At 41.1% G+C, this 27,932-nt stretch overlaps 1 protein-coding gene across 10 annotated transcripts in view; it reads left to right on the forward strand.

Moving 5' to 3' along the window:
* Window positions 1–21,643, forward strand: part of LOC127160256 (NACHT, LRR and PYD domains-containing protein 3) — a 55,930-nt gene extending 34,287 nt beyond the window's left edge. For 6 of the 10 annotated variants that reach the window (XM_051102909.1, XM_051102912.1, XM_051102913.1 and 3 more), the window contains 3 exons: window positions 9,121–9,294; window positions 9,504–9,674; window positions 9,825–10,029. In XM_051102909.1, the coding sequence (XP_050958866.1) occupies window positions 9,121–9,294; window positions 9,504–9,674; window positions 9,825–10,002 (523 nt within the window). In that variant the 3' untranslated portion in view covers window positions 10,003–10,029. Of the gene's footprint in view, window positions 1–9,120; window positions 9,295–9,503; window positions 9,675–9,824; window positions 10,030–18,036; window positions 18,211–18,386; window positions 18,549–21,144 lie in introns of those variants that run through there. The other 4 variants (XM_051102916.1, XM_051102918.1, XM_051102919.1 and 1 more) reach the window with 2 other exon arrangements.
* The last annotated feature ends 6,289 nt before the right edge of the window (window positions 21,644–27,932 follow it).

Consider the following 27,932-nt stretch of genomic DNA (forward strand, 5'->3'; position numbering starts at 1 on the left):
GAGACAGATGAGACGAGATGGCCAGGCGAGAAAGTTAAACACAGGGAACTAGGAACTCGGGAACAACAATGCAAATAACTACAACGATAATCACAACAATGCTTCATGAGATACAGAGGGAAAGTCCGGGGCTTTTATAGGGCACCTGATTGGCCACAGGTGCTGACGCAATCAGCGTGGTGAGTGATGGGAGAAGTAGTCCGGGGTGTAGTGCAACAGTCAGTGTGTTATGACAGGACGAGAGCGACATCAGGTGGTGACCAAAGGACACCGACCAGATTCATGACAGAGCCCCCCACCAAAGAGCGGCTTCCAGATGCTCCAACCCACCAACAGTCCAGGGGAGCGGTGGGGCGGGGGCGAAACAGGGTGAGGGTTGGAGGACCAGGTCCTTGCGGAGGACCAGGCGACTAAGGCAGGACCGGCAGGGCAGGAGCCCACCAGTGCAGAGCAGGTGGAGCTGGAGCCCACCAGGGCGGAGCAGGAGGCGGAGCAAGAGGCGCAGGAGCCCTCCAGGGCAAAGCAGGAGGCGCGGGAGCCCTCCAGGGCAGAGCAGGAGGCGCAGCACGAGACTCAGGAGCCCTCCAGGGTGAAGCAGGAGGTACGGTTGCCCTCCAGGGCGGAGCAGGAGACTCAGGGACCCTCCAGGGCGGAGCAGGAGGCGCAGCAGGAGGCGCAGGAGCCCTCCAGGGCAGAGCAGGAGGCGCAGTTGCCCTCCAGGGCAAAGCAGGAGGCGCGGGAGCCCTCCAGGGCAGAGCAGGAGGCGCAGCACGAGACTCAGGAGCCCTCCAGGGTGAAGCAGGAGGTACGGGAGCCCTCCAGGGCGGAGCAGGAGACTCAGGGACCCTCCAGGGCGGAGCAGGAGGCGCAGCAGGAGGCGCAGGAGCCCTCCAGGGCAGAGCAGGAGGCGCAGGGGCCCTCCAGGGCAGAGCAGTCACCCGTGTCATGGACTGGGACCTGGGGAGAGCAGGGACAGAGGAGGCAGACAGAATAAGGAGAGAAGCAGAGAGTTCATAGGGGAATGCCGCCTCCATAGGAGGTTCTACAGCAAATGCTGACACCTCTGGAGGCATTGGCGCAGCTTCTCCAATGGGAGAGGCCTCTGGAGCTGACTCGTGGTCAGGCGAGACCTCTGCAGCAGACTTGTGAACAGGCGAGACCTCTGGAGCAGACTTGTGATCAGTCGAGACTTCTGGAGCAGACTTGTGATCAAACGAGACCTCTGGGGCAGACTTGTGATCAGACGAGACCTCTGGAGCAGACTTGTGATCAAACGAGACCTCTGGGGCAGACTTGTGATCAGACGAGACCTCTGGAGCAGACTTGTGATCAAACGAGACCTCTGGGGCAGACATGTGATCAGACGAGACTTCTGGAGCAGACTTGTGATCAAACGAGACCTCTGGGGCAGACTTGTGATCAGACGAGACCTCTGGAGCAGACTTGTGATCAGACGAGACCTCTGGGGCAGACTTGTGATCAGACGAGACCTCTGGAGCAGACTTGTGATCAAACGAGACCTCTGGGGCACAGTGTGCAGCCCACACACACCAAATGGCAGCCACCATTAAGGGAAGAGCTGCAGCGGGTGGCAGGACCTCTTTAATGGTTGGACTTTAAGGCGTGGATGCCACTGAGATGTTTGCAGCCCGCACAGACACTAGTGGGGGGTCCAGCACACTGGCCATCATGACAGGCCGAGACCTTGGGGTGTGAGACGGGATGTGACCTGACTCTGGGCGTTCAGACGGGAGGCGTGACTTGACTCTGGAAGACCAGTCGGGATGTGACTTGACTCTGGAACAACAGCAATCGCTTGACTTGGCTCATGAAGATCAACTGTGACTTGACTAGGCTTGTGGAGATCAGCTGTGGCTTGACTTGGCTTGTGAAGATCGACTGTGACCTGACCTGGTTCGTGGAGATCAGCAGTGACTTGACTTAGCTCATGAGGATCAGCAGTAACTTGACTTGACTCATGGAGATCAGTAGTGACTTGACCTGGCTTGTGAAGACCAGTGGTGACTTGACTCGTGAAGATCGACTATGGCCTGACTTAGCTTGTGTAGATCAGCCGTGGCTGGACTCGGTTCATGAAGACCACCTGTGATGTGACTTGGTTCACTTAGACCAGCTGTGGCTTGACTTGACTCAGGAAAATCCGTTCTGATTTTGCTTGACACAGGAACCACAGTTTTGACTTTACTTGGCTAAGGAACAACAGCTTTGACGTTGCTTGAATCAGGAACAACAGCTTTGGCTTTGCTTGACTCAGGAACAGCAGCTGTAACTTGACTTGACTCCGGAACAACAGCTGTAGCTTGACTTGACTTGGAAGCTTGACTGGACTTGGGAACAACAGCTGTAACTTGGCTTGACTTGGGAAACACAGCTGTAACTTGACTTGACACTGGAACAACAGCCGTAATTTGACTTGACTCTGGAACAGCAGCTGTAGCTTGACTTGACTTGGAAGCCTGACTGGACTTGGGAACGCAGCTGTAACTTGGCTTGACTCAGGAAACACAGCATCAACTTGACTTGACTCGGGAAACACAGCAGCAACTTGACTTGACTCGGGAAACACAGCTGTAACTTGGCTTGACTGGGGAAACACAGCTGTAACTTGGCTTTTATTAACAGGACGAGACAGAGACATGGTCGAACAGGCAGGGTAAAAACAATGACAAATAGGTATGTAGGGGTGAGGCACAAGAATAGTCAGAGAGGCAGGCGTGGGTCGATCCGGGGCGAACGTGATCTGTGGGGGGCAAGACGAGGGAATAATCCGTAAAACGAGTGAGAGTCCAGATGGCAGGCGGCGAGACAGACGAGACGAGATGGCCAGGCGAGAAAGCTAAACACAGGGAACTAGGAACTCGGGAACAACAATGCAAATAACTACAACGATAATCACAACAATACTCCATGAGATACAGAGGGAAAGTCTGGGGCTTTTATAGGGCGCTTGATTGGCCACAGGTGCTGACGCAATCAGCGTGGTGAGTGATGGGAGAAGTAGTCCGGGGTGTAGTGCAACAGTCAGTGTGTTATGACAGGACGAGAGCGACATCAGGTGGTGACCAAAGGTCACCGACCAGATTCATGACAGAGCCCCCCACCAAAGAGCGGCTTCCAGACGCTCCAACCCACCAACAGTCCAGGGGAGCGGTGGGGCGGTGGCGAAACAGGGCGAGGGTTGGAGGACCAGGTCCTTGCGGAGGTCCTTGCAGGCGACTAAGGCAGGACCGGCAAGGCAGGAGCCCACCAGTGCAGAGCAGGGGGAGCTGGAGCCCACCAGGCCCACCAGGGCTGTCACCGGCACTTAGACCAGCTGTGGCTTGACTTGACTCAGGAAAATCCATTCTGATTTTGCTTGACACAGGAACCACAGTTTTGACTTTACTTGGCTCAGGAACAGCAGCTTTGCCGTTGCTTGAATCAGGAACGGCAGCTGTATCTTGACTTGACTCTGGAGCAACAGCTGTATCTTGACTTGACTCTGAAACAGCAGCCGTAACTTGACTTAACTCCGGAACAACAGCTGTAGCTTTACTTGACTTGGAAGCTTGACTGGACTTGGGAACAACAGCTGTAACTTGGCTTGACTTGGGAAACACAGCTGTAACTTGACTTGACACTGGAACAGCAGCTGTAGCTTGACTTAACTTGGAAGCCTGACTGGACTTGGGAACAACAGCTGTAACTTGGCTTGACTCGGGAGACGCAGCTGTAACTTGGCTTGACTCAGGAAACACAGCAGCAACTTGACTTGACTCGGGAAACACAGCTGTAACTTGGCTTGACTCGGGAAACACAGCTGTAACTTGGCTTGATTCAGGAAACACAGCTGCAACTTGACTTGACTGGGGAAACACAGCTGCAACTTGACTTGACTCGGGAAACACAGCTTTAGCTTTGCCTGGCTCAGGGGTAGCAGCTGTGACGTGACAGAGCTCCGTTTTTGCTGCCATTTTGTGAACGGGCTCCGCCGTCGGCGCCATTTTATGCACAGGCTCTGCTGTCACCGGCATTGCGTGAACACGCTCCGGCACGGCCGCCATTTTGCGAACGGGCACCGCTTTCACCGCCATTTTGTGCACGGGCTCTGCTGTTGCTGGCATTGCGTGAACGTGCTCCGGTGCGGCCGCCATTTTGCGAGCGCGAGTCAACACCGAAGTAGCGACCACCAGACAAGAATGTCCCGGGGTCTGTGGTGGATTAAATTTCACGGCTAACCCGGCCGCAATGTCGCGTTCCTCATCCGCGACACCCACAGTGAAAGATGAGCCCACAGTCAATAAAGCAAATTCCATAAATTGTGCGAGTGATGAACACGGACCCTCGCGTCTGAGTCTTGACTTTAATGGTTCATTAACACCATCACAGAAAATTTGAATAAGCAGATAGTCCGGGAGGTCTGAATGGTTTGAAATGGCCAAGAATTCATGGATGTGCTGTTCTAGTGTATGTGGTCCTTGTTTTAATCGGAATAATATTTTTGTAGTGTTTATACCTGTAGATTGTCTGGGTATGAAGCTGCTGGATCCTTGTTGGATGGAGTATTCTGTAACGGTGGGTGAGAGACGAGAGGCAAGCGGATCCAAATGCAAGCTTTTATTAACAGGACGAGACAGAGACATGGTCGAACAGGCAGGGTAAAAACAATGACAAACAGGTATGTAGGGGCAAGGCACAAGAATGAGTGTGAGTCCAGAGTGAGAGTCCAGAAGGCAGGCGGCGAGACAGACGAGACGAGATGGCCAGGCGAGAAAGCTAAACACAGGGAACTAGGAACAGCCACAGGTGCTGATGCAATCAGCGTCGTGAGTGATGGGAGAAGTAGTCCGGGGTGTAGTGCAACAGTCAGTGTGTTATGACAGGGCAAGAGCGACATCTGGTGGTGAACGGACCGAAGGTCACCAACCAGATTCACGATACATATCGTTGCAAAGCAACTTTACACCAAATTAAAGTGTTTACAATATATTTAGTAGTAGCTTACTAGTGGTGACTATGTCAAGTTGATGTACATATGGCAGAGATGTATGGTAAAGATCAATTAATGACGTAATCAAACAGACAAAGAACACCATAAATTAGTAGCAGAATTCGGTATTGCTGTATGTTGTTTCAGGGTTGGTATCATCTGAAGTCCTCTGAGGGGTTGGCATCATCTCTTCTTAAGTGTTCTGGATCCAGACTGAAGCTTGTGAATTCCTAGTTACCACGAGATGTCGTCAATCCCATGGCAGAAACTTTTTTTTTTTTTTTGCAAGAATGACCACAGTTGAACAGATACAACTTTATCTAAAATTTTAGACATAAATGGAAGATTAGAAATGGGTATGTAATTTGCCAGTTCACTAGGGTCTAGTTGTGGTTTCTTAATAAGAGGCTTAATAACCGCCAGTTTGAATGGTTTAGGGACGTGACCTAAAGACAACGATGAGTTAATAATATTGAGAAGTGGTTCTTCTGCTACAGGTAACATCTCTTTCAGTAATTTAGTGGGTACGGGATCTAATAGGCATGTTGTTGGTTTAGACACAGTGATCAGTTTATTTAACTCTTCCTGTCCTGTAGTTCTAAAGCACTGCAGTTTTTCTTTGGGTGTGGCGATATAAGTTGACATATTAGACACAGTAGAATCTACATTGGTTATTGTATTTCTGATGTTATCTATTTTATCAGTGAAGAAATTCATGAAGTCATTACTATTAAACTGTAATGAAATATTTAGATCAGGTGGCGTCTGGTTATTTGTTAATCTATCCATTGTGCTAAATAAAAACCTTGGATTGTTTTGGTTATTTTCTATGGGTTTGCAGATATGCTCGGCCCTAGCAGCTTTTAAAGCCTGTCTATATCTGGACATACTGTTTTTCCATGCAATTCTAAAAACTTCCAAGTTAGTTTATCTCCATTTGCACTCAAGATTACGAGTTTCTTTCTTGAGAGAATGGATATTACTGTTGTACCATGGTGCAGTACGTTTTTCTCTAACCTTTTTCAGTTTGATGGGGGCAACAGCTTCTAACATATTGGAGAAGATGGTGCCCATATTGCTAGTCATTTTGTCTAGATCCTGTGTATTAATGGGTACACAGAGCAGTTGAGATAAATCAGGCACGTTTTTTGTAAATCTATCTTTAGTGGCTGGAACAATAGTTCTGCCAAGACGATAATGCGGAGCCGTATAGTTAATATCAGTAATACGCAGCATGCACGATACAAGGAAATGGTCAGAAACATCATCGCTTTGAGGTACGATATCTATATCAGTAAGATCAATTCCATGCGATACCAATTAAATCTAGCGAATGATTAAAACGATGAGTGGGCCCGGTGACATTTTGCTTGACTCCAAAAGAGTTTATTAAGTCAGTAAATGCAAGTCCTAATGCATCATTTGTATTAACAAAGGTCTTTGTATTTCCATTGAGCATAAGCAGTTCATGAGTGGAGCATTCATATGGGCTGTGAGCAACTCAACAGAACACACATTCATAGAGGAGAATATTGAGCAGAGCGTCACACATTGAGCGGTGCGCGCTGAATACTGCCGGATTGCGCGGCAGATATTTTCGGCCGTTTATCTCTTTCGAATTTCTATAAAAATCAGCTGTACACTAGCCTTGCCTAGGCCCCAGTTTGGGAACCACTGGGTTAAGGTGTTTAATCAGCATTCATTCAGTAATGCTTTTCCTTGAAACCATTTTAAGGTTTCTTTATACAATAGCACTTACAATACAGATAGTTTCAAAGAAGCTTTACAGTTATAAACAAGAAAACAGTGAATCAGTGATGCAAACACTTAAAAGACAGTAGTAAATAGTCATTATTCAGTTAAAATCAGTTTAATGTTGATTCAGTTTGGTTTGAGTAAATGTGTAAAGTCCATCAATTTAAGAGTGAGTTTAGTAAACAGTGATGTCATCACTGCATAACAACATAATACAGGATAAAGTCTGACTCAATAAGGAATATCAGAATATCCTGACTGCAGATGAAAGGAGGAGCTGTGGTTGGAGGAGGGTAGTTCGCTCCTGAACAAAGTGATAAGCTGCTGAATAATACTGAATGGACCTTCTATAAGGAAGTAGTGATAGGTGTTGTATTCTTATAGGTAGACGTGGATCAGCTGAGAATCAGATGATACAAGCTTGAATGACGTGAGCTGCCAGATCTAACACTACACTTATTTATATACTTAGTTTGTTTTGCTGCTGTTTTTAAAATAACCACATCATCTGCAGCTCTTGTAGTGCTTTACATTTTTAGCATCGTAGAGAAGCAACACACATGGAGCAGCTTGAATTGCTTGAATGAAGCATGTTTGACTCTGGATAAAAATATTAGGACGATTCTAAGGGCGCTGATCAGAGAGGAGGCCTGATGCCATTCTACTAAAGGGGAGCTCTTCAGTCACTTTTGACTGAAAAATGTAAAAATTTGAAAATGACCACAATCGAAAATAAATGGAAAATGTGGGGGGAAAAATAGAAAATATGTACAATCTACAAATCAGCCACAATGCAGAAAAACATCATGAAGGGGTGGAACTGTACAACATCAAAAGTGCAAAATACACACACACTCACACACACACTGGCATTCCTATCATTATAGGTATATTCCATAGATGTAATGGTTTTTATACAAACTGTGTCTTCTATCCCCTTACCCCAACCCTACTCCTAAACAAGGGGTTGGCAAATTCAGTCCTAGAGAGCCGCTGTCATGCAGAGTTTAGCTCTAACACTAGTCAAACACACTTGAACAAGCTAAACAATGTATTCAGGATCACTAGAGAGCTACAGACAGGTTTTTTATTTTTTTTCAGGGTTGGAGCTAAACTCTGCAGGACAGCAGCTGTCTAGGAACGAACTCACCTACCCCTGCCCTAAACGTACCCCTCACACAAAACTTTCTGCAGTTTTAGACTTTCAAAAAATCTTTGTTTTGTAGGATTTAAGGGCTTCTTCCCCAAAAAAAAAAAAAGTCCCATCAAGGTCTTGAATAACTGGTATTGCTATCCTTGTGGGGATATTTGTTCCCCATAACTTAGTGAAAACCAGTGAACACACAGCAATGAAGTGGTTAAAACTCTAAAACATCTTGAGTGCAAAACAGACACTGAACATACACTAACAGTGAGAAGACTCGAATAAGAGGTTGAAATCAGATCAGACCCACATGAATTAAACTCTGATAAAGAATTCCTGTTCATTTATCTTCCTTTTTTATTTAAATTCTATGTTATGTGTAACAAAAAGCTTTCTCTGTGTTCAGGTTTGGCTCTAGTAATAATAATGCAAAAACTGAGAGCTCACATACTTGTTTAAAATAAATAAATAAATAAACTTGACAAAAAGTAGTATTTGAGAATGTCTGAATATATATCCAAATCCATAACCTAATAAAAGTAAGCAATTAAAAACATCAAGCCTCTCTTGAAGCATCTTTGAGATGTTGTCACAGTTCTTCTGGATTTAGTCTGTCTTAGTTTGTTCTGTTTCTTCATGTCATTCCAGAGACAGACTGAATGATGATGAGATCAGATCTCTGTGTGGAGCACTGGCTGTTGTCAGACTCCTTGTGCAAACAAAAATCTCACTGGATTATTACAATTAATGGCAAAATGTTTGGAAATGTAAACTGATATTTCCTACTGACACACTACAGCAAAAGATAGAAATAACTGACTTAAAACTGTTTTTTAGCTGGTGAAAATACTAGTGGCCTAAGACTATTGCACAGTACTATACAGAACAAAAATATATTACACTGATTTTACTTAAAAGAAAAAAGTTAGATTTCAGGTGTTCAGTCTCTTTTGACCATGAAGAGCACAAGTGTACCTCACAAATGAGGAGCATCAGAAGGTTAAAGCTTGAAAGTGACTGTAAGCTGAAGATACTACAGTGAATTGATGTCTAACAATTTAAAGTTCCCTTTTTTGTTTGAATCGATATTCAGTTGTCAGATTTTGCTTTACAGTTTTAGTTCCTTTGTATAAGGAATAAAATATAATTCTGTTATGGATTTACATTGTTTAGGTCATTTCTAGAATAACTGATTAATCATCTGATTGTGACATTTTCATTCTGGTTCTAGACTTTCAGACTGCAGTATCACTGAAGAAGGTTATAAAGCTCTGGCTTCAGCTCTGAGATCAAACCCTTCACACCTGATAGAGCTGGATCTCACAGGAAATGATCCTGGACAATCAGGAGTGAAGGAGCTCAATGATTTACTACAGGATCCAAACTGTCAACTCAAGACACTGAGGTAAAATGTGATGAAATAATGTAAAATAAATGATATATAGGTGAACTTTTTCTTTTTATACTTGTATAATATGTTGAACAACCTGTTGCTACATAAACTTAAAGAAAAAAAAAACAACTTTTTTAAGCTTTTAAATAATATTTTATATGTTGTCCGTTGTATAAAAGGTGAGAACTGAATTGATTCCGGTTTTATCTTCTCTTCTGCAGGTTTTTGGGTCCTGCTGCAGATGAAGCCTGTCAGTATGTGACTGGAATTGTGGGTAAAAACCCGTTACTCCTGAGAGAGCTGAATCTGAGTGAACATGAACTAGGAGACACACGAGTGAATCAGATCGCTGCTCTACTGCAGGATAAACACTGTCAACTCAACACACTGATGTACATTTTTTTTTATTATTGTTGCAAGGACACTTGTGACTTTTGTAATGTGATTGTCATCATCATCATCACCAGTATTTGTCAACTGTCAGCTAAAACATACTAGTAAATATTAAGATTAAAACTGAACTGTGTTTTCTCTTTATGCAGTCTGAATAACAACTGTATCACAGAAGGAGGTTGTCATGTTCTGGCTGCAGCTCTAAATTCAAACCCTTCAAATCTGACAGAGCTGGATCTGAGTGAGAATAAACTAGGAAACCCAGGAATGAAGATCATCTTGACTCTGTTTGAAAATGTACAGTGTAGACTGGAAAAGCTGAAGTAAGTATTTTAAAAGTGTATCCCATTAATTACCCAGAGTGTAGTGACCCACCACAGTTTCATGAATTTGAAAATATTTTTACACTTGTCATCAGGACTGCACAATTAATCAAAATAAAGTTGAAAATTGTGATATGGGTTAGTGCAGTTATTAAATCACAAAAGGCTGCAATTTAATTGAATATATAGTCTGCTGTGTCACATGCTTAAAAGCTTAAAAGTGCATTTACATGTGAGCAGATAATGAGCTAGTATTAATAAATCTTGTCCTTCAACCAGTACCCTCCAACATTTAGCAAAACAAAGCACACTGAAAGAGAAGTGGCATGTCTTAAAAATTGAGATCTGTTGTTTTCTATGTGTGTTCAAACACTGGTGGCATCACTCAAAATCTGTCAGTGGCTATTACCTACAACACAACTCATGTCGTTTCCCATTAAATTGCATTAACAATAATTTGGGTCAAATGTTAGTGTGTACTGACTTCGCTCTAAGCTGGAGGATTGGCAGCTTAGTTTTTCTATCAACTTAATTCAAAGCAAAATTGATGCCACTTTGTTCATTCTTTAAGTGAACTTCTGCCTGTGCGCTAGTGATTAGATTCACTGTTTTGAACATCAGAATAGAGTACAGGATGACACATCTGGTCTGTAACGCAGCGCTTGTCACTGGAGCTGCTGGAGACAAGGCCTCAATTTGGCTTTTTTTTTTTTTTTTAAAGGATGACAGTGGAGTTCAGTATCACAGATTTTTGTGAGGAAACAGATAATCACTTTATCAACTCACAGCCTCTCTGTTAATCTTTAACATGTTTAACACTAAATATTCATTTTGTACTGAGCTATTTTTAAAAATAAGATAGTTTTATAAGATAAGTTATAGCAGTTTTATAAGATAAGTTATAGAGAATTGTTTTATTTTGATTTTGTTTATTTGTATCTCCAAACAGAATTTGACTGTTGTAAAACTGAAAGCATTCAATGATTCATAATCAGATTTAATATAAAATATATTTTAATCTAAGATGTGATTTTGGTCAAAAGATGTGATTGTTACGCGGTGAACGAGACGAGAGGCGAGCGGATCCATACGCGAGCTTCTTATTATATGGGCGAGACAAAGACATAGTCGTACAGGCAGGGTCGAGGCAGGAGCAGACAGGTATATCACAGGCAATGAACCAATAAACCAGAGCGATAGTCCAAAGGCAGGCGGCTAGACAGTCAAAAGAAGAAAACCAGGCGGGAAAGGCAAAACACTGGGGACTAGGAACTCGGAACAGGAAACTAGGAAAATGCTAACAATACAACAATTCAACGATACAATATAACAATCCGTGACTTGCAAGGGGAAAGTCCGGGGTTTTTATAGTGAGCCTGATTGGCTACCGGAGGCAACGCAATGGGCGCGATGGGTGATGGGAGTAGTAGTCCGGGGTGCAAAGCAACAGTCTGAATGTAATGATGGAGTGAGAGTGACATCTGGTGGTGAGCCGTCCACAGAGCACCGACCAGATTCGTGACATAGCCCCCCCCCAAGGAGCGGCTTCCAGACGCTCGAAGGAAACAACAGTCCAGGGGAGCGGTGGGGAGGGAGCGAGACAGGGCGAGGGTTGGAGGGCCAGGTCCATGTGGAGGGCCCAGTGATTGAGGCAGGACCGACAGAGCAGGTACCCTCCAGGGCGGGGCCGGAGGCGGAGCAGGAGGCGCAGGAGCCCTCCAAGGCGAAGGTGGAGGCGGAGCAGAAGGCGCAAGAGCCCTCCAGGGCGGAGCCAGAGGCGGAGCAGGAGGCTGAGCAGCCCTCCGGGGCGGAGCAGGAGGCGGAGCAGCCCTCCAGGGCGGAGCAGGAGGCGCAAGAACCCTCCAGGGCGGAGCCGGAGCAGGAGGCGCAGGAGCCCTCCAGGGCGGAGCCGGAGCAGGAGGCGCAGGAGCCCTCCAGGGCGGAGGCGGAGGCGGAGCAGAAGGTGCGGGAGCCCTCCAGGGCCGAGCAGAAGGCACAGGAGCCCTCCGGGGCAGAGCAAGAGGCGGAACAGCCCTCCAGGGCGGAACAGGAGGCGGAGCAGGAGGCGCAGCAGCCCTCCGGGGCGGAACAGGAATCCGCATTTCGGTCTGGGACCTGGGGAAAGCAGGGACAGAGGAGGTAGACAGAATAGGGGGAGAAGGCGGAGCAGCCCTCCAGGGCGGAACAGGAGGCGGAGCAGCCCTCCGGGGCGGAACAGGAGGCTGCGTCATAGACTGGGACCTGGGGAGAACAGTGACAGAGGATGCAGACAGGAAAAAGGGAGAAGCAGAGAGTGTAGCGGTTAACGCCCCCTCCATAAGAGGTTCTACGGCAGGCGCCGACACCTCTGGAGGCATTGGCGCAACTTCTCCGATGGGGAAGGCCTCTGGAGCAGACTTGAGACCAGACGGGACCTCTGAAGCAGGCTTGTGATCAGAGGGGAGCTCTGGAGCAGGCTGGAGACCAGACGAGAGCTCTGCAGCAGGCTTGAGATCAGATGGGAGCTCTGGAGCAGGCTTGAGATCAGACGGGAGCTCTGGAGCAGACTGGTGAACAGACGTGACCTCAGAAGCTGACTTGTGAACAGATGTGACCTCAGGGGCACAGTGTGCAGCCCACACACACCAGATGGCAACCGCCATTAAAGGAAGAGCAGCAGCGGGAGGTTGTGGTGGGTCCAGTACACTGGCTATCATGATAGGCCGTGATCGTGGGATATCAGACGAGGCATGGCACGGCTCTGGAAGGTCAGACGAGACATGACGAGGCACTGGGAGGTCTGATGAAACATGGAGAGGCTCTGGGCCGTCAGGCGGGACGTGGCTTGACTCTGGGCGGTCAGACGAGACATGGTGAGGCTCTAGACAGATAGACGAGATGTGACGGGGCTCTGGAGGGTCAGACGAGGCGTGACTTGACTCTGGGCGGTCAGACGAGGCGTGACTTGACTCTGGGCGGTCAGACGAGGTGTGATGGGGCACTGAGCCGTCGGACAGGATGTGACTTGGTTCGTGGGGATTTGCCGTGACCTAACTTGATTCGTGAAGATCAGTAGTGAACTGACTTAACTCTTGGAGATCAGCGGTGACTTGACTTGGCTCGTGAAGATCAGCAGTGACTTGACCTGGCTCGTGAAGATCAGCAGTGACTCGAACTGGCTTGAGAAGATCATTGACTTCACTTGACTCAGGAGCGACCGCCCTGATGTTGCTTGACGCAGAAACGACCGCTTTGACATTGCTGGACTTGGAAGCTTGACTGGACTTGGAGGCTTGACTGGACTTGGAGGCTTGACTGGACCTGGAGGCTTGACTGGACCTGGAGGCTTGACTGGACCTGGAGGCTACAGCCGTAGCCTGAGTTGACTCCGGAGCAGCGGCTGAAGCTTGACTTGGCTCTGGAATAACAGCAGCAGCTTGACTTGGCTCATGAGAATCTGCTATAACCTGGCTTGACTCATGGAGATCCGCTGTACCGGGACTTGACTCATGAACAACATGGCTTGGCTCAGGAACAACAGCTGTAACGTGATTTGACTCAGGAACAACATGGCTTGACTCAGGAACAACAGCTGTAGCGTGACTTGACTCGTGGGGACCAACTGTGACTTGGCTTGACTCGTGGGGCACAGGTGTGACCTGGCTTGACTCTGGGTCTTGAGTTGACTCTGGGGTAGCCGCCGGGGCATGAAGGAGCGCCATTTTAGCTGCCCATACCGTCACTAGAGGTGTGTCCAGCACGTGGGCCATCATGACTACAGGTGGTGTCCGGGTGCTGACCACAGGTTCTGTAATGGCGGCCATATTGTGGAGTGGCTTGGAGACGGCGGCCATCTTGTGCAGTTGCTTGGAGACGGCGGCCATCTTGTGCGGTGGCTCTGGCGTGGCAGCCATCTTGTGCAGTGGCTCAGGAAAGATGGCTGTAACTTGACTTGAAACAGAAGCGACAGCTGTAATTTGACTTAACACAGGAACAACAGTTCTGGCTTGATTTGAAACAGGAAACACAGTTTTAGCTTGACTTGCCTTAAGAGCGGTTCTGACTTGACTTGACACGGGAAACACAGCTTTGACCTGACTTGACACAGGAACAAGGACCGTAGCTTGACTTGACTTGGAAACTTGACTTGACTCGGGAAATGCAGCTGCAACTTGACTGGACTCGGAAACTTGACTTGACTCAGGAAACACAGCTGCAACTTGACTTAACTTGGAAACTTGACTTGACTCAGGAAATACAGCAGCAACTTGGGTAGACTTGGGAACTTGACTTGACTCAGGAAATGTAACTGTACCTTTGAATGGCTCTTGGATGGCAGCTGTGACGTGACGGAGCTCTGTTTCAGCCGCCATCTTGTGAACGGGCTCCACCGTCGCCGCCATCTTGTGAACAGGCTCCGCCGTCGCCGCCATTTGGTGAACGGGCACCGATGTCGCCGCTACCGCGTTAACTCGCTCTGGCGCGGCCGCCATCTTGTGCGCGGGCTCTGCTGATGCCGCCATAGCTCGAGCACGCTCCGTCACGGCCGCCATTTCGCGAGCGATCCAGGCGGAAAACCTGTTTGTGGCGTCGTGATCCGGCGTTACTGCCAATCTGCGAGAGGGACGCGCAGTCGACATTACCGCGTTGTCGCGTTCCCTCTCTGCGACCCCCACGGTGCACAGCGAACCCACACACAACAACGCAAAGTTCAAAAATGCAGCCAGAGATGAGCGCGGACCCTCGCGTCTCAGCCTCGTTTTTAAAGGATCGTTTATGCCATCACAGAATATTTCCATGATTGTACAGTCCGGGAGGGTGGAATAATTTGAGATGGCCAAAAACTCACGGATATGCTGTTCTAGAGTGCGTGGTCCTTGTTTGATCCGGAAAAGAATCCTGTCTGTGTCCATTTCTGTCGATTGTCCGGGTGTGAAGCTGCTGGATCCTTGTGTGACGGATTGTTCTGTTACGCGGTGAACGAGACGAGAGGCGAGCGGATCCATACGCAAGCTTTTATTATATGGGCGAGACAAAGACATAGTCGTACAGGCAGGGTCGAGGCAGGAGCAGACAGGTATATCACAGGCAGTAGAAGAGAATGAACCAGTAAACCAGAGCGATAGTCCAAAGACAGGCGGCTAGACAGTCAAAAGAAGAAAACCAGGCGGGAAAGGCAAAACACTGGGGACTAGGAACTCGGAACAGGAAACTAGGAAAATGCTAACAATACAACAATTCAACGATACAATATAACAATCCGTGACTTGCAAGGGGAAAGTCCGGGGGTTTTTATAGTGAGCCTGATTGGCTACCGGAGGCAATGCAATGGGCGCGATGGGTGATGGGAGTAGTAGTCCGGGGTGCAAAGCAACAGTCTGAATGTAATGATGGAGTGAGAGTGACATCTGGTGGTGAGCGGTCCGCAGAGCACCGACCAGATTCGTGACAGTGATCTTGATTTTTTTTTTTTCCTGATATGTTTGTTTTGGCTAGTAGAAGTTCTGAATGGCTGTTAAATGTAAAAACAATGGCTGGTGAATTTAATGTTCTTACTTAATTTTACATACTTAATTTTATGTTCATGTAATTTCCAACATTTTTTGGCAGATAATGTTAACAGATTTCACCAGATTTGTGCAATAAAAAATAAAAAAAAAGTGTTTATAAACCTGTTGTGAACTAAACACAGAAACTTAAAAGTCACTGTGTCGTTTTCCATCAAAATAAAAGCCTGAGGGCTTAACATTCGTAAGTAAAGAAATTAAGACAAAAAATTCTCAGTGCACACTACAGATACTCAGGTCTGAATTTTAAAAAAACCCTGTAATGTCTTTAAGAATATTCTGTTGTGCAGTTATAAAAAAAAAAAAAAGTAATACTGTTGTCATGGTTGTCTGCGATGTTCACACACTTATGTTAAACGGGGGGATGTTGTAATACGTAATATGTTGTGTTACATCATACGTTCCTGTGTGTACCTGTGTGTATCTGTGTGTACCAGAAGTTTGTCTGGTTGAACATGTTGAGCATGGAGTAAAGACGTGCTTATAAACTCACAATGCTGTCTAGTAATACTTCAGCCTGCGTGAGAACAATGCATTTGCTTTCAGTTTCACTTTAAATTAGCCTAATTTGTTTTGGCTTGTTTAGCAACTTATATATTTTATTCTTGTTTTGTTCCGAAACCCGTTCAAAATAGTCTATAGGCTAGGTATTGTGTTTATTGTTTGTACATTATAACATTTCACTTTATTTACTGGCATTATTTATAAATGTAATAATTTTGTGCTTATCTGTGTTTAACCTAAACTATAACGTTAATTTAGACCTACATACCGGTAGCCTATCTAAATATGATTTTATAAGTTTATGCTATATAGACCTACCTCATTACCCTCCACTGGATGCATAATGAGCTGCAATAAACTACATTTTGGTATTTTATAATGCCTAGTCGTACTTCTGTGGATATTTTGGTGAAAGTAACTCAAAAGTAGTGTAACGCATTACAATTCAGATTTCTGAGGCTCAAGCTCAAATCAGAAATCACTGATCCTGGATCAGTAAGTGACGCCACTAAACCTTGCAACTCCATTGGCTCCTCAAAGTGTCAGTCAAGCCTCATTATTCCTCCCACATATAAATGTATCTGTATACAATGAAGCCACAAACCAGCTTTGACACAGTGTTTATTATTAATTAAAAGACAATGTTTTTTTTTTTTTTTTTTTTAATTTCTGAAAAAGTAGCAGTTTAGGTAATAGGAGGTTTATGTCACAATATGAGTTAATTCTAGCCCTGTACACGATACTGATACTGAGAGCACTGACTTGAAATGAAGTTGGTTCAATATAAAAATTACTGTTTAAAAACAGCTTGGATGTAGTACTGTTTTTGCCATGTTACTGTAGCTTAGCTTGCTACATTTCCCAGGAGGATATCTTCAGTGTAGTGAAGCTTCATTTAATGAAGAGTAACTGTTAGCTTGACCAACAGTGTCAAAAAGTGCACAGTTCATTTGTGGAGTAACCTTCCTATCACTTCAGGATATTTACAGCACTAGGGTCATCATGAGGACACACAACATAATCAGGGACAATACACATCCACAACACAGCCTCTTCACACTTCTGCTGTCTGGGAGATGTACAGGAGTATGAAATCAAGGACAGAAATTGCTTTTCTAATACATTTAATGTTTGGGAATTAAAATGTCTTTGTATTTCTAAATGTCTTTGTATTTATCTATTTTACATAAACCATGAGAAGTGTAAATTATTTTATTAAATTAACAACTTATTATTTCATTTTATTTTATTTATTTGACTTCAGCTCTGAAATCAAACCCATCACACCTGAGAGAACTGAACCTGAGCTGGAATAAACTAGGAGACTCTGGAGTGAAAAACCTCAGTGATCTACTGATGAACACACAATTCAAGCTGGAGAAACTAGAGTTAGTATCATTATACTGTACAGCAGTGACAGTGTTATTAATTTACTGTTCAGTTTATTTTAAGTGTTTTGTGTGTGTTTGTGACTGTACACTCAAAAATTATTTTTGCCTCTTTTTCATTTTAATTAAAATGAGGTAAAGTATTTAAAATTGAAACTGATTTAATTTATTTGGTTGAAACTACATTAATATTGTTTTTGTTGACGTAACTAACTGAGCAGTGGATTTGTAGTTCACAGCATGATTTGCAAGGAACTGCATGATTGTAAATTTAGGGATGAAGTGTTATTTTATGTGTTTTTCTGTAAAGGGAAATACATGTTAGTGTTTAATGTTCAGTTATGCTGGACAGTTTCTGTGATGATGTTGAATTTTGTGGTTCCCATTATTCATTTAATGTAAACCAGCTAAATTGTGTTGACTCAACTAAGATATTTTCATTTAAATGAAATAAATTAAATTGTAAAAACCTTCTTTAGTAAAATTACATAAGCATAACTAATTTATTTTTTGACTGTATGATATTTACTTATGATGTATTTATTCACATATAAACTTTACATGGATCTGATTCATTGTCTTTTCTCTTTCTGTCTTCAGTCTGTGTTTATGCAGTATTACAGAGAAACAGTGTCTCATCCTGACTTCAGCTCTGAAATCAAACCCATCACACCTGAGAGAACTGAACCTGAGCTAGAATCAAATAAAAAACACAGGAGTGAATCACTTATGTGACGTACTGAAGGATTCACACTGTAAACTGGAGAGATTGAGGTCAGTAACATTCACATACAAGAATCAAAATGATTAAAATCACTTCAACAGTTTAAACCAAAACACTTTATACTCAAAATCTCATGATGAGTCTGAGTTCACATTATATTTGTGAAAAATTCTTCACCTTAATGATTTGTTTGTAAGATGATCTTCCTCTGTTTGTCTCTTTCTAGTCTTTATGACTGTGGAATTACAGATGTTTCTTCTTTAACTCAGTCTTTGACAAACACAAAAGCACTGCAGTTTCTAAAAGAGCTTGATCTGAGTAACAATAAGATTGGAGACTCAAAGCAGCAGCTCATTGATGTGCTACGAGACTCAAACTGTAAACTGAGGTGAGTAAACTTCACTTTCTGATATTAAAGAGATTCATTTACCTCTAATATGTGAACAAATATATACTTTCAAATTTTTTGTCGAGAATGAAAATTATATTTGTGAAAAATCATCAGCTTCATCAGTTTGTTTGTAAAAATGATTGTATGGAAGTCTAATCTTTGTGACTGTGGAATTACAGATGTTTATTCAAATTAGTCATCAAAGCACTGCAGATTTATTTCTTGATAAAGGGTTTGTGCAAAACGACTCAAACAAACTGAATGAAAAAGAGATTAATTTAAACATTTGTAAATTTACAAATATATAAAAATGTTGTTTTTCAAATTATCATCAAAACTTTATTTCAAAGGGTTTGTGTCAGAATGAAATGTAAAGTTGAGTTGAACACAAAGGAGGAAAGAGAACAAAAGCACACTGTCAGAGCTTTATACAACAACACCTGCTTTATTAATTGACATCAGTAATAGTGAATCATTACAGTTTGAAATAGATTTGGTCAGATTGTAGGAAAACGCTGGTAAAATCAGTGCAGATTCCAGCTTCAGCTCACAGCCGTCCAGCATCACATGATCAATGTCTCTGTCTCTTGTGTTTTTATTTTGACAAGCAACACGTCACATTACTTATGTAAGGTTTAATCAGGGTGTGATTTGTCGGGGTGAATTCCTCCCTGGTAGAACTGCAACAGCTCAACGGTGTAAACCTGGGAAACATGCTTCATTCTGACAAGGCTTGTCATAATATGCTCATGTTTATTGGAGAAACAATGATTTTTTTTAATATTTTTTTTTTCATGAATGAAAGTTTTTCAAAACATCCCCCTGGTTTTTCCACAAATCGCACCCTGGGTATAATGTACATCCAGCTCTCCAGGACATCCAGTTGTTATCACAGAATAAACCGACAGGTTGATCAGGACTTGTATCATCCTGAAGGGGTTTATTCTGTGATAACAACCGGCTGGATGTGCATCATCCCACTTATTATATTGTTTCTTGCCACATAAGTGAATGATTAGACACAAATTATTGATTTGAATTGAAATATTTTTTAGCTCTTTAAATGCAAAGCTTCCACAAAGAAAAACAGTTCCTAACAAACTACTGTGAACCTGGAAGTTCAGACAAGACGGACATTGAAGACATAATGTACAGTCGCTGTATGAATGTATATAAAACTGTTTGTACACAGCAGATGTTTTCCAGATGAAGTGATCTTTAACAGAACGTACGTGTGCTATCTGGGGTTGTGTCATTAATTACACATCTTTTCACCGCATAAATAAAGATGAGGACATACAATGTTATTTGAGAAGAAAACCTTTTAAAAAGACAAACCCTGTGTCAGAAATCACCCCCATACACTTAAATAGGGCACTTTTTGAGTTGACAGCCATTTTCGGTGGTGTCCAAAACCGTAGTGGACATTATCGAGTGCATTCAATCCCATTGCACAGCAATCATTCAAATGATGTATGCCCATGCACAATAACGAATGTACAACTGATGTATGCCCAATGGATTTTAGAAAATGCTTGCCACAGAGTACAGCGTAATACAATACAGATATAAATGAATTGTAAATTGATTATTAAATTGTTTAATTAGGTTTATACATAATTTCCATGACAGAGTTGAAGATAAATCCTTTCATACTGGAGCTGCCAGTTTCAAATGATTATTAAACAGCAGCACAAACTATGCAAAAGCGTCAGTCCTTCCAGTGACTCAGTGTCTGAATTCACTCACTCGTTTTCATTCACTCCTTCAACTGAACTGTATTAGTGGTCTAATGTAGGGAATAGTGAATGAGGGTATTTGGATTCAGTTAAACACTTCTCATCAATTAACAACAACTTTAACAACAAGACACACTTCTAACAATGTATCCACAAGTCTACTATTAACAGGAATCTCCTCCGGTTTGGTTTGACAGTAAATACAGTCAGTAACTGAGACACAAGCTAATAGCAGTTGTGTTTGAATGAATCGAGTGAGAGCGCGGTGGTGTGATACGAGAGAAGTAAAAGAAACGCCGGACTCAAATACCCGTATGACTGTGTGTTATTCTGTGTTGCTAATGACAACGGTTGTTATCAGGGAATAACACACCTCAGAATGTCACGACTGACCAATCAGAATCGAGTATTCCAGGAGCTGTGCAATAATTTCAGTTATTTACTGAGACCAATACAAACATGTTTAAACTAGAGGACAAACAGCTTTAACTAGTGGAACATTTCACTGAAAGATTTTTGTTTTAAGGCAAAATCACATTTGTATTTGTTCCATGTCATTTATTATATTTGGTGTAAACTCATTAGTATGTGTTTCACTTTATTTTGACTCAATAGAGACACAGATTGGAATTCATGTTCTAAATGTATTATATTTAAAACACAAATACTGTTTTATAAATATGTATTCAAATCAGGTAGAGTCAGTAATTAATCTGATTACAGGATTTTAATGTAACTTTTTACTCCAAAAAAAAAAAAAAAAAAAAAAAAAAAAATGTGATTGAAATATAGTAACTAATTTGTAGTTTGTTCCACTGAACTCTGATTATCTTCTCTTCTGTTCCACCTTACAGTGTAGATTGAGATCCATCACCAAAAGTCCCTGATAGAGTTCAGTCGCAAGAAATACCTGGAGTTCAATCACCAAAAGATGATAAATGCTGTATATCATAATTTGAAGTGGTCTTGAGAGGAGCAGTAAACATCAGGTGAGGATCCACAGAAGAGCTTCACTACTGTGTCTATGAGGAGAAAGAAATGTGTGATAAATGTGTGAATGTGATCCATACAGGTGAAGAGACTCAGACTTTACAATCAAATAATGCAGCATGTGTGTTAGAAACATGTGATATTGAATGATTAATGTTGCTTTAGTATTCAAGTGATCATTTTGTTTAATTTAAAGCTGGAACAGAGGAGGAAGAAGCTCAGATGAGTCTGTCTGGCTCTTCAGTTTAATAATATTAGTATTAAAATCATCCATAATGATTCAAATGTTTCTAATCATAAATGCAGCACTTAAATGTATGAAAAGAAATGATAAAACAAGTCTGTGTGAAATTTCCATGTTACTTAAAACATTTGTTATCTCATATTTTATACACATTGTTATTGTATTTTATTTTATATTAGGTTAGTTATGTGTGTGTGTGTTGTTAATGTACAGATATCCAGTATATTGTGTTTGTTCTGTGGATGGAGTCTCTCCTTCATCAGTTCAGACCAACTAAACATTTTCACCAGTTAACAGCATTTGTGTCTTTCAGTCTCCTCTAGATAGTCAAATACATTTGTCTTTTTCACCACATTTATATTTGCATGTAAATAAAATGCTACATATACAGTTAAAAACAACTACTTTGTTTGAAAAGTTCACTTGCCTGTTTTAAGTATTAAAATATTTTGAGAAAAGTCTCAGTGTCTTTGATTGGTTTCCAACTTTCTTCAAAAATATTTCATGTTCTACAGACAAGTGAAAGAAAACAAGGAACATACAGGTTCTTATTTAGCACTTATATCTTATAAAACTATCAAACAACAGATATTTTGACTTTAAATACTTTTAATTAAATGAATTACTTACAAATACCAGAAACTGTAAATGAAATCACTGCAGAAGTGTTAAAGTGTTTGTGAACAGGAAGAACAAAGGCAGTGAGGATCTCAAACTAAAGTCTTCTGTATCAGCAGTGATGTTGATGTTGATGTTGATGTTGAAGGTTTCGAGGTTTCAGCACCTGATCTTTATGAGGATTCATCAGTAAAAATACAGAAACAATCACCAAATGTACAATAAAAACTTTCAGAAAGTATTTCAGAAATGATCCTGTAAATCAGAGAAATCTGCTGCAGATTTGTCAGTGAATTCACTTCTTGTTGAAATACTACACTGATTTTAAACAGAATAAGATTTACTGCTGTATGATCAGCTCTGCTTATATTTCTAACAGTAATTCATAAATGAAAACACTTCAAAATCAACAGCTTTTATGAATTCAGTGTGTTTATACACACATGTGATAGTAAATGTAAGCAGTTTAGCATTGTTTAACAAATGTAAAGTTTTATTATCCTAAATCTTGTGTATTACAGTTTAAAATGATTTCTAATACATACAGCTGAAACAAATGAAATAATGCAGCATTAATATAAACATACATGTACACATGGGCGATATATCAAATAACATTTCAGTCATAGTACAGATCAGCTCTTTTGAGGGTTTCGTCAGTTTGTTCTTTCAGATTCGGTGAATCTGCTGCGTTCGTTTCATCACATCTGGTTCGGAGGACCTGAAACCGGAAGTTGTTCATCAGTTAACACGGTCAGTGCCTTCAGCTTTGTTTTGTAAATTGGGTGATATTCACTTTCTTCTCAGATGTGACTTTGATTTACCCAAACTTCCTGTGAAGTTATCAGCATTCACCAACAAGTCTTATTATGTTGGAAATTGGCACACACACAATTTACACCTCACAATACTCCTGTCTGGAATAACAAATCCCTGTTTTATGAGAACTGGGTAATTAGAAATATTTGGTCAGTGATGGATGTAATGGATGAGAGTGGTGATATGTTAGATTACAACATTTCAAGTCTCAACGCTGGGCATTACACTCATAAAAATGATTCTTCAACACTGTTCAGATTATTTTAAAAAATCCTTTTCATTTAACACCATTGTGTTAGGTTTCCCATTTATACAATTGCATTGTGTTAAACTGCTTGAAACAGTTGCGTTTTGGTACAACTCAATATTTTCATTTTGAAAGAACATGTTTCAGTTAAATAGGCCCCTTCCCATCATGCTTTGCATGCTTTGTACAAAGAGAGTAAATGTTGAAATAAAATGTTATTTTATGCATTTTTTAATTAAGATTATGCAATTGGGAGACTTGTTAATGTTTAATGTTCTTTAATTTTTGTATTTAAAACAGTTTCTGGAGAGTTAATGTTTTTGGGGGTTACCACTGTGGTAAAGTGTAGAGCATGAGCTTGGGTTGAGGACCTGCTAACATGAGCTAAAGTTGTTTTAATAATAAAATAAACAACTAGTTTGGGTATGACATGGAAAGCCATCTTATGGCTAATGGCTAACAAGTTGGTAAATGCCTAAAGTTAAGTACATCAGATGTGTAATTTTTTGAGTGTAGAAGGATTTCTGCTTAGTTATTTGTTTTCCAGATAAATGTTTCAGTGTGAGCATAAAATAATCACTTTATAAATGTATCAATTTCATTTAAACTTTATTTGATCAAATTGAGTTGGCCCAACTCAATTACATTTCATTGCATGAATTTAATTTTTATGAGTTTGGGTTACACATATTTATTGGATGGAAATCCTGCCCTTAATTAAATTGAGTTCATTCAATGAATTATTTTTTTGAGTGTACCGAACTTTAAGAACTACTGGATAGAATCACATTTGTGAGCCATGGTAATGTGGTTGTCTGACGATGTGGGGACTAGGTGGTTAGAAATTAAAAAATGAAAGTCCAATCCTTACTCACTAGCAGCCTTTCATTTAATGAAGACATAAAGATAAGTATGTATAAACTGGGAAAATGGTCAGAGGCTACTTGTTTAACAGAGAGAGAGGTGCAAAAGACTTATAATCGTCCTAGGGGTCTTTCTTTATCATCAAACATAATGGAGATTAAGAATTTTTGCTCCCTTAAAATTAGATTCTGGTTTCAAAGTATGGGCCCAGAAGCAATTGCAGTATGTCCACCAACTATTTGATGGAGTAACACTTAAAACGTCTGAACAACTTGCAGCTGAATTTGCTCTCACTAGGACTGATTTCTACAGGTATCTCCAGATTCAAAGTTTTCTTTTTAAACATCCAAATTGGAAAATGTTAAAAAGTACCCCATCAGCAATTGAAGCTTTGTTGATTAACCAAAGCTGATGTTCTGTTTATCTGTCATCTGTGTACAGTTTCTGTGTTCTGTGTTTGTTTTTTTCTTTATTCTTGTTATGCTGTAAAATCCGGTTATGCTACAAAATGTCTTGTAAAAAGTTATGTGCAAATCAAGATACTATGTAGCTTTGTACTATGTCTTGGAAGATGTTTGTTAATAAAAAAATAAGTAAAAAATAAATAAATAAATAAATAAATAAAACACAGATTTTCCTGTTATTCAAAGCATTTCTTTGCTGTTATTAATTCAATACCCTCAGGTATAAAATGTTAATGAGATGTTCCCTTTCTTCCCTTATTATATGTTGGTGATATTGAAATAGAGAGTAAACTCTGCACTAACAAATATATAAGACACATTATTATCCAGTTATGCCACCCCTGTCAAATATTGAGAAATATATTAGATGACACATTTGATAAAAACATTGTTAAATATTTTGGAACAGCCTAAGATTCTCTATCAAATTAGTATTATTATTATTTTTTTTTATTTTATTATTTTATTTATTTATTTATTTTTTTTTTTTTTTACAAGAAACAGCATTTATTCATGCTGAACACAAGAGTATTTCACCATGAGCTTCTGCATGAAGAGAAATGCACATAATAACTTCATGAATGTACAATTAAAATTAGTCCTAGTATGTCTCGAATAGACTGATTTTACTCTATTTATTTTTGTAAGTGAGCATCTTTGTTTAGCTGCTGTTGTCTTTGTCATTTATTCACATTATGTCTCAAGCTTGAACTTTTGCCTGCATTTGTTGTCAGACCAGACAGACAGATACAGGTTAGTTTCCTTTGTAAAATAAATGACTCCAACTGCAAACAACTTCCTGCTCTCATTTTAGCAGCATGACAAGAAATGTCTACAAGATGGAATCTCAAAATACAGGTGTCATATACTCGCTTTATGTTTGTTATATGAGACTTAATTGTGACATGCAACATTAAATAATGACTTCAGTTCATTCATCAGTTTCACTTTCATATTCTGTCACAGAACTGAATCAAATCTCTGTAAAACAAAATGTGTTCAGTGTTTAGAAGCAGAATCATTGTCTCTTGTGAAGTGTTTTGGTTTATGTTCACTTGACTTGGTAAACATGCAGAACATGCTTCATGATCTAGTTGAGATTCAAGCTACTGCAGTTAAACAGAAAACTGAAAAACAATCAACAGACACAAAAGAACTATAATTGATGAATGAACAGAGACTGTGTTACTGTTTGAAAATCACTAACATCTCTTACAGGACGATGAACAGACAGACGTCAAGCGTCAGAGAAGATGATCAGCTGAAGACAGAACAAAATATCAACATGTCAACCTCCAATACCACAGGTACAATTCACAGTCACATCATTGTTTAAAATGATTCAAAAAGAACATTTTCATTCGATTCTGTCAAAAAAGTTTCCTTTTCTTGAAGCACTGTATTTAAATTTGAAATCAATAGCAAGTAAATCAATAACTTGTTCAAATATGTTTTCTGTTAGTGATGAAGGTCAAATATAATCTAAGACTTTTGTTTCATACAGTGATTGTCATCCAAAATCCTCAAAACAAAGAAACAAACAAGCAAACAAGAACCTCCTATCTTTATCTAAATAATTTAAGTTGTGTGTGGTACATGTATCTCCTGCTGGTGGATTCTGGTTATTTTGATCTGTGATGTTGGTTAAGATCAAGATCCTGTAATCATAACATGTTACATAACACATGTGCTGTGTGTTATTGTGTGATGTGAGGATTGTGGACACTGAATGTCTGATTTGACTGTTGGCAGTGAGGATTGTTCTTCTGGGTTCGAGCGCGTCTGAAAACAGTCTAGTTAAGTTGGCTTGGGAAAGCCAACTTACTGAAATCCTATTTAAACTTATTCTTCTTCTTCTTCTTCTTCTTCTTCTTCTTATTTTTCTGACCGCAAAATTTTTGGACACTAACTCCTCCTAGACCGTTCAAGCTACATACTCCAAACTCGGATCAGATCTTCATACTGTTCTGACTTAGTGTGCTATATCTTTTCAGACTGGTTTGAGTAACGGTTTTCTTAAAAATTAATATTAAAAATCATAAAAAGTCCCATAGACTTTCATTGACCAAAAGTCCATGTCTGTTTGAACTATGTTTAATGTAAACTGCTAGAAGCCATTGATACTCAACTAGATAAAAAAGTTCGTCAAGACAAACTTTAAGTTGGCTTGAGAAAGCCGGACCAGAAAGTTTAAAAAGTTTGAAAAGTTTGAAAAGTTTAAATAGTTTAAGAAGTTTTAAGTTTGGATGGTTTTCAGTCTGAAATATTTAGAAGTTTTAAAGTTTGAATGTAGTGTGTCAGATAGATAGATAGATAGATAGATAGATAGATAGATAGTATTGGTCAGATTATCAATCGACAGAAAGATAGATGATTCTAACATTATTACCAAGTTACTTGCATGTTGCTAGTCTGTTTCTAGCATGATTAGCAAGTTGTTAGCATGTTTTAACATGTTTCTAACATAATTAGAAAGTTGCTAGCATGTTGCTAGCCAGTTTCTAGCATGATTAGCATGTTTCTAGCATGTTTCTAGCATGATTAGCAAAGTTGCTAACATGTTTCTAACATGATTAGCATGTCGTTAGCATGTTTTAGCATGAATAGCATGTCGCTAGCATGTTTGTAACATGATTAGCATGTCGTTAGCATGTTTCTAGCATTATTAGCAAAGTTGCTAGCATGCATGATTAGCAAAGTTGCTAGCATGCATGATTAGCAAAGTTGCTAGCATGTTTCTAGCATGACTAGCATGTCGCTAGCATGTTTCTAGCATGATTACCAAAGTTGCTAGCATGTTTCTAGCATGACTAGCATGTCGTTAGCATGTTTCTAGCATGATTAGCATGTCACTAGCATGTTTCTTGATTAGCATGTTAGCAAATGTTGCTAGCATGTTTTTAACATGTCACTAGCATGTTTCTAGCATGACTAGCATGTAGCTAGCATGTTTCTAGCATGACTAGCAAAGTTGCTAGCATGTTTCTAGCATGACTAGCATGTCGCTAGCATGTTTCTAGCATGCCTAGCATGTCACTAGCATGTTTCTAGCATGATTAGCATGTCGTTAGCATGTTTCTAGCATGACTAGCATGTCGCTAGCATGTTTCTAGCATGATTAGCAAAGTTGCTAGCATGTTTCTAGCATGACTAACATGTCGCTAGCATGTTTCTAGCATGATTAGCATGTCGCTAGCATGTTTCTAGCATGATTAGCATGTCGCTAGCATGTTTCTAGCATGATTAGCAAAGTTGCTAGCATGTTTCTAGCATGACTAACATGTCGTTAGCATGTTTCTAGCATGACTAGCATGTAGCTAGCATGTTTCTAGCATGATTAGCAAAGTCGCTAGCATGTTTCTAACATGATTAGCAAAGTCGCTAGCATGTTTCTAG

Source organism: Labeo rohita, unplaced genomic scaffold (genome assembly GCF_022985175.1).
Source record: "Labeo rohita strain BAU-BD-2019 unplaced genomic scaffold, IGBB_LRoh.1.0 scaffold_305, whole genome shotgun sequence".
NCBI classification, from domain to species: domain Eukaryota; kingdom Metazoa; phylum Chordata; class Actinopteri; order Cypriniformes; family Cyprinidae; genus Labeo; species Labeo rohita.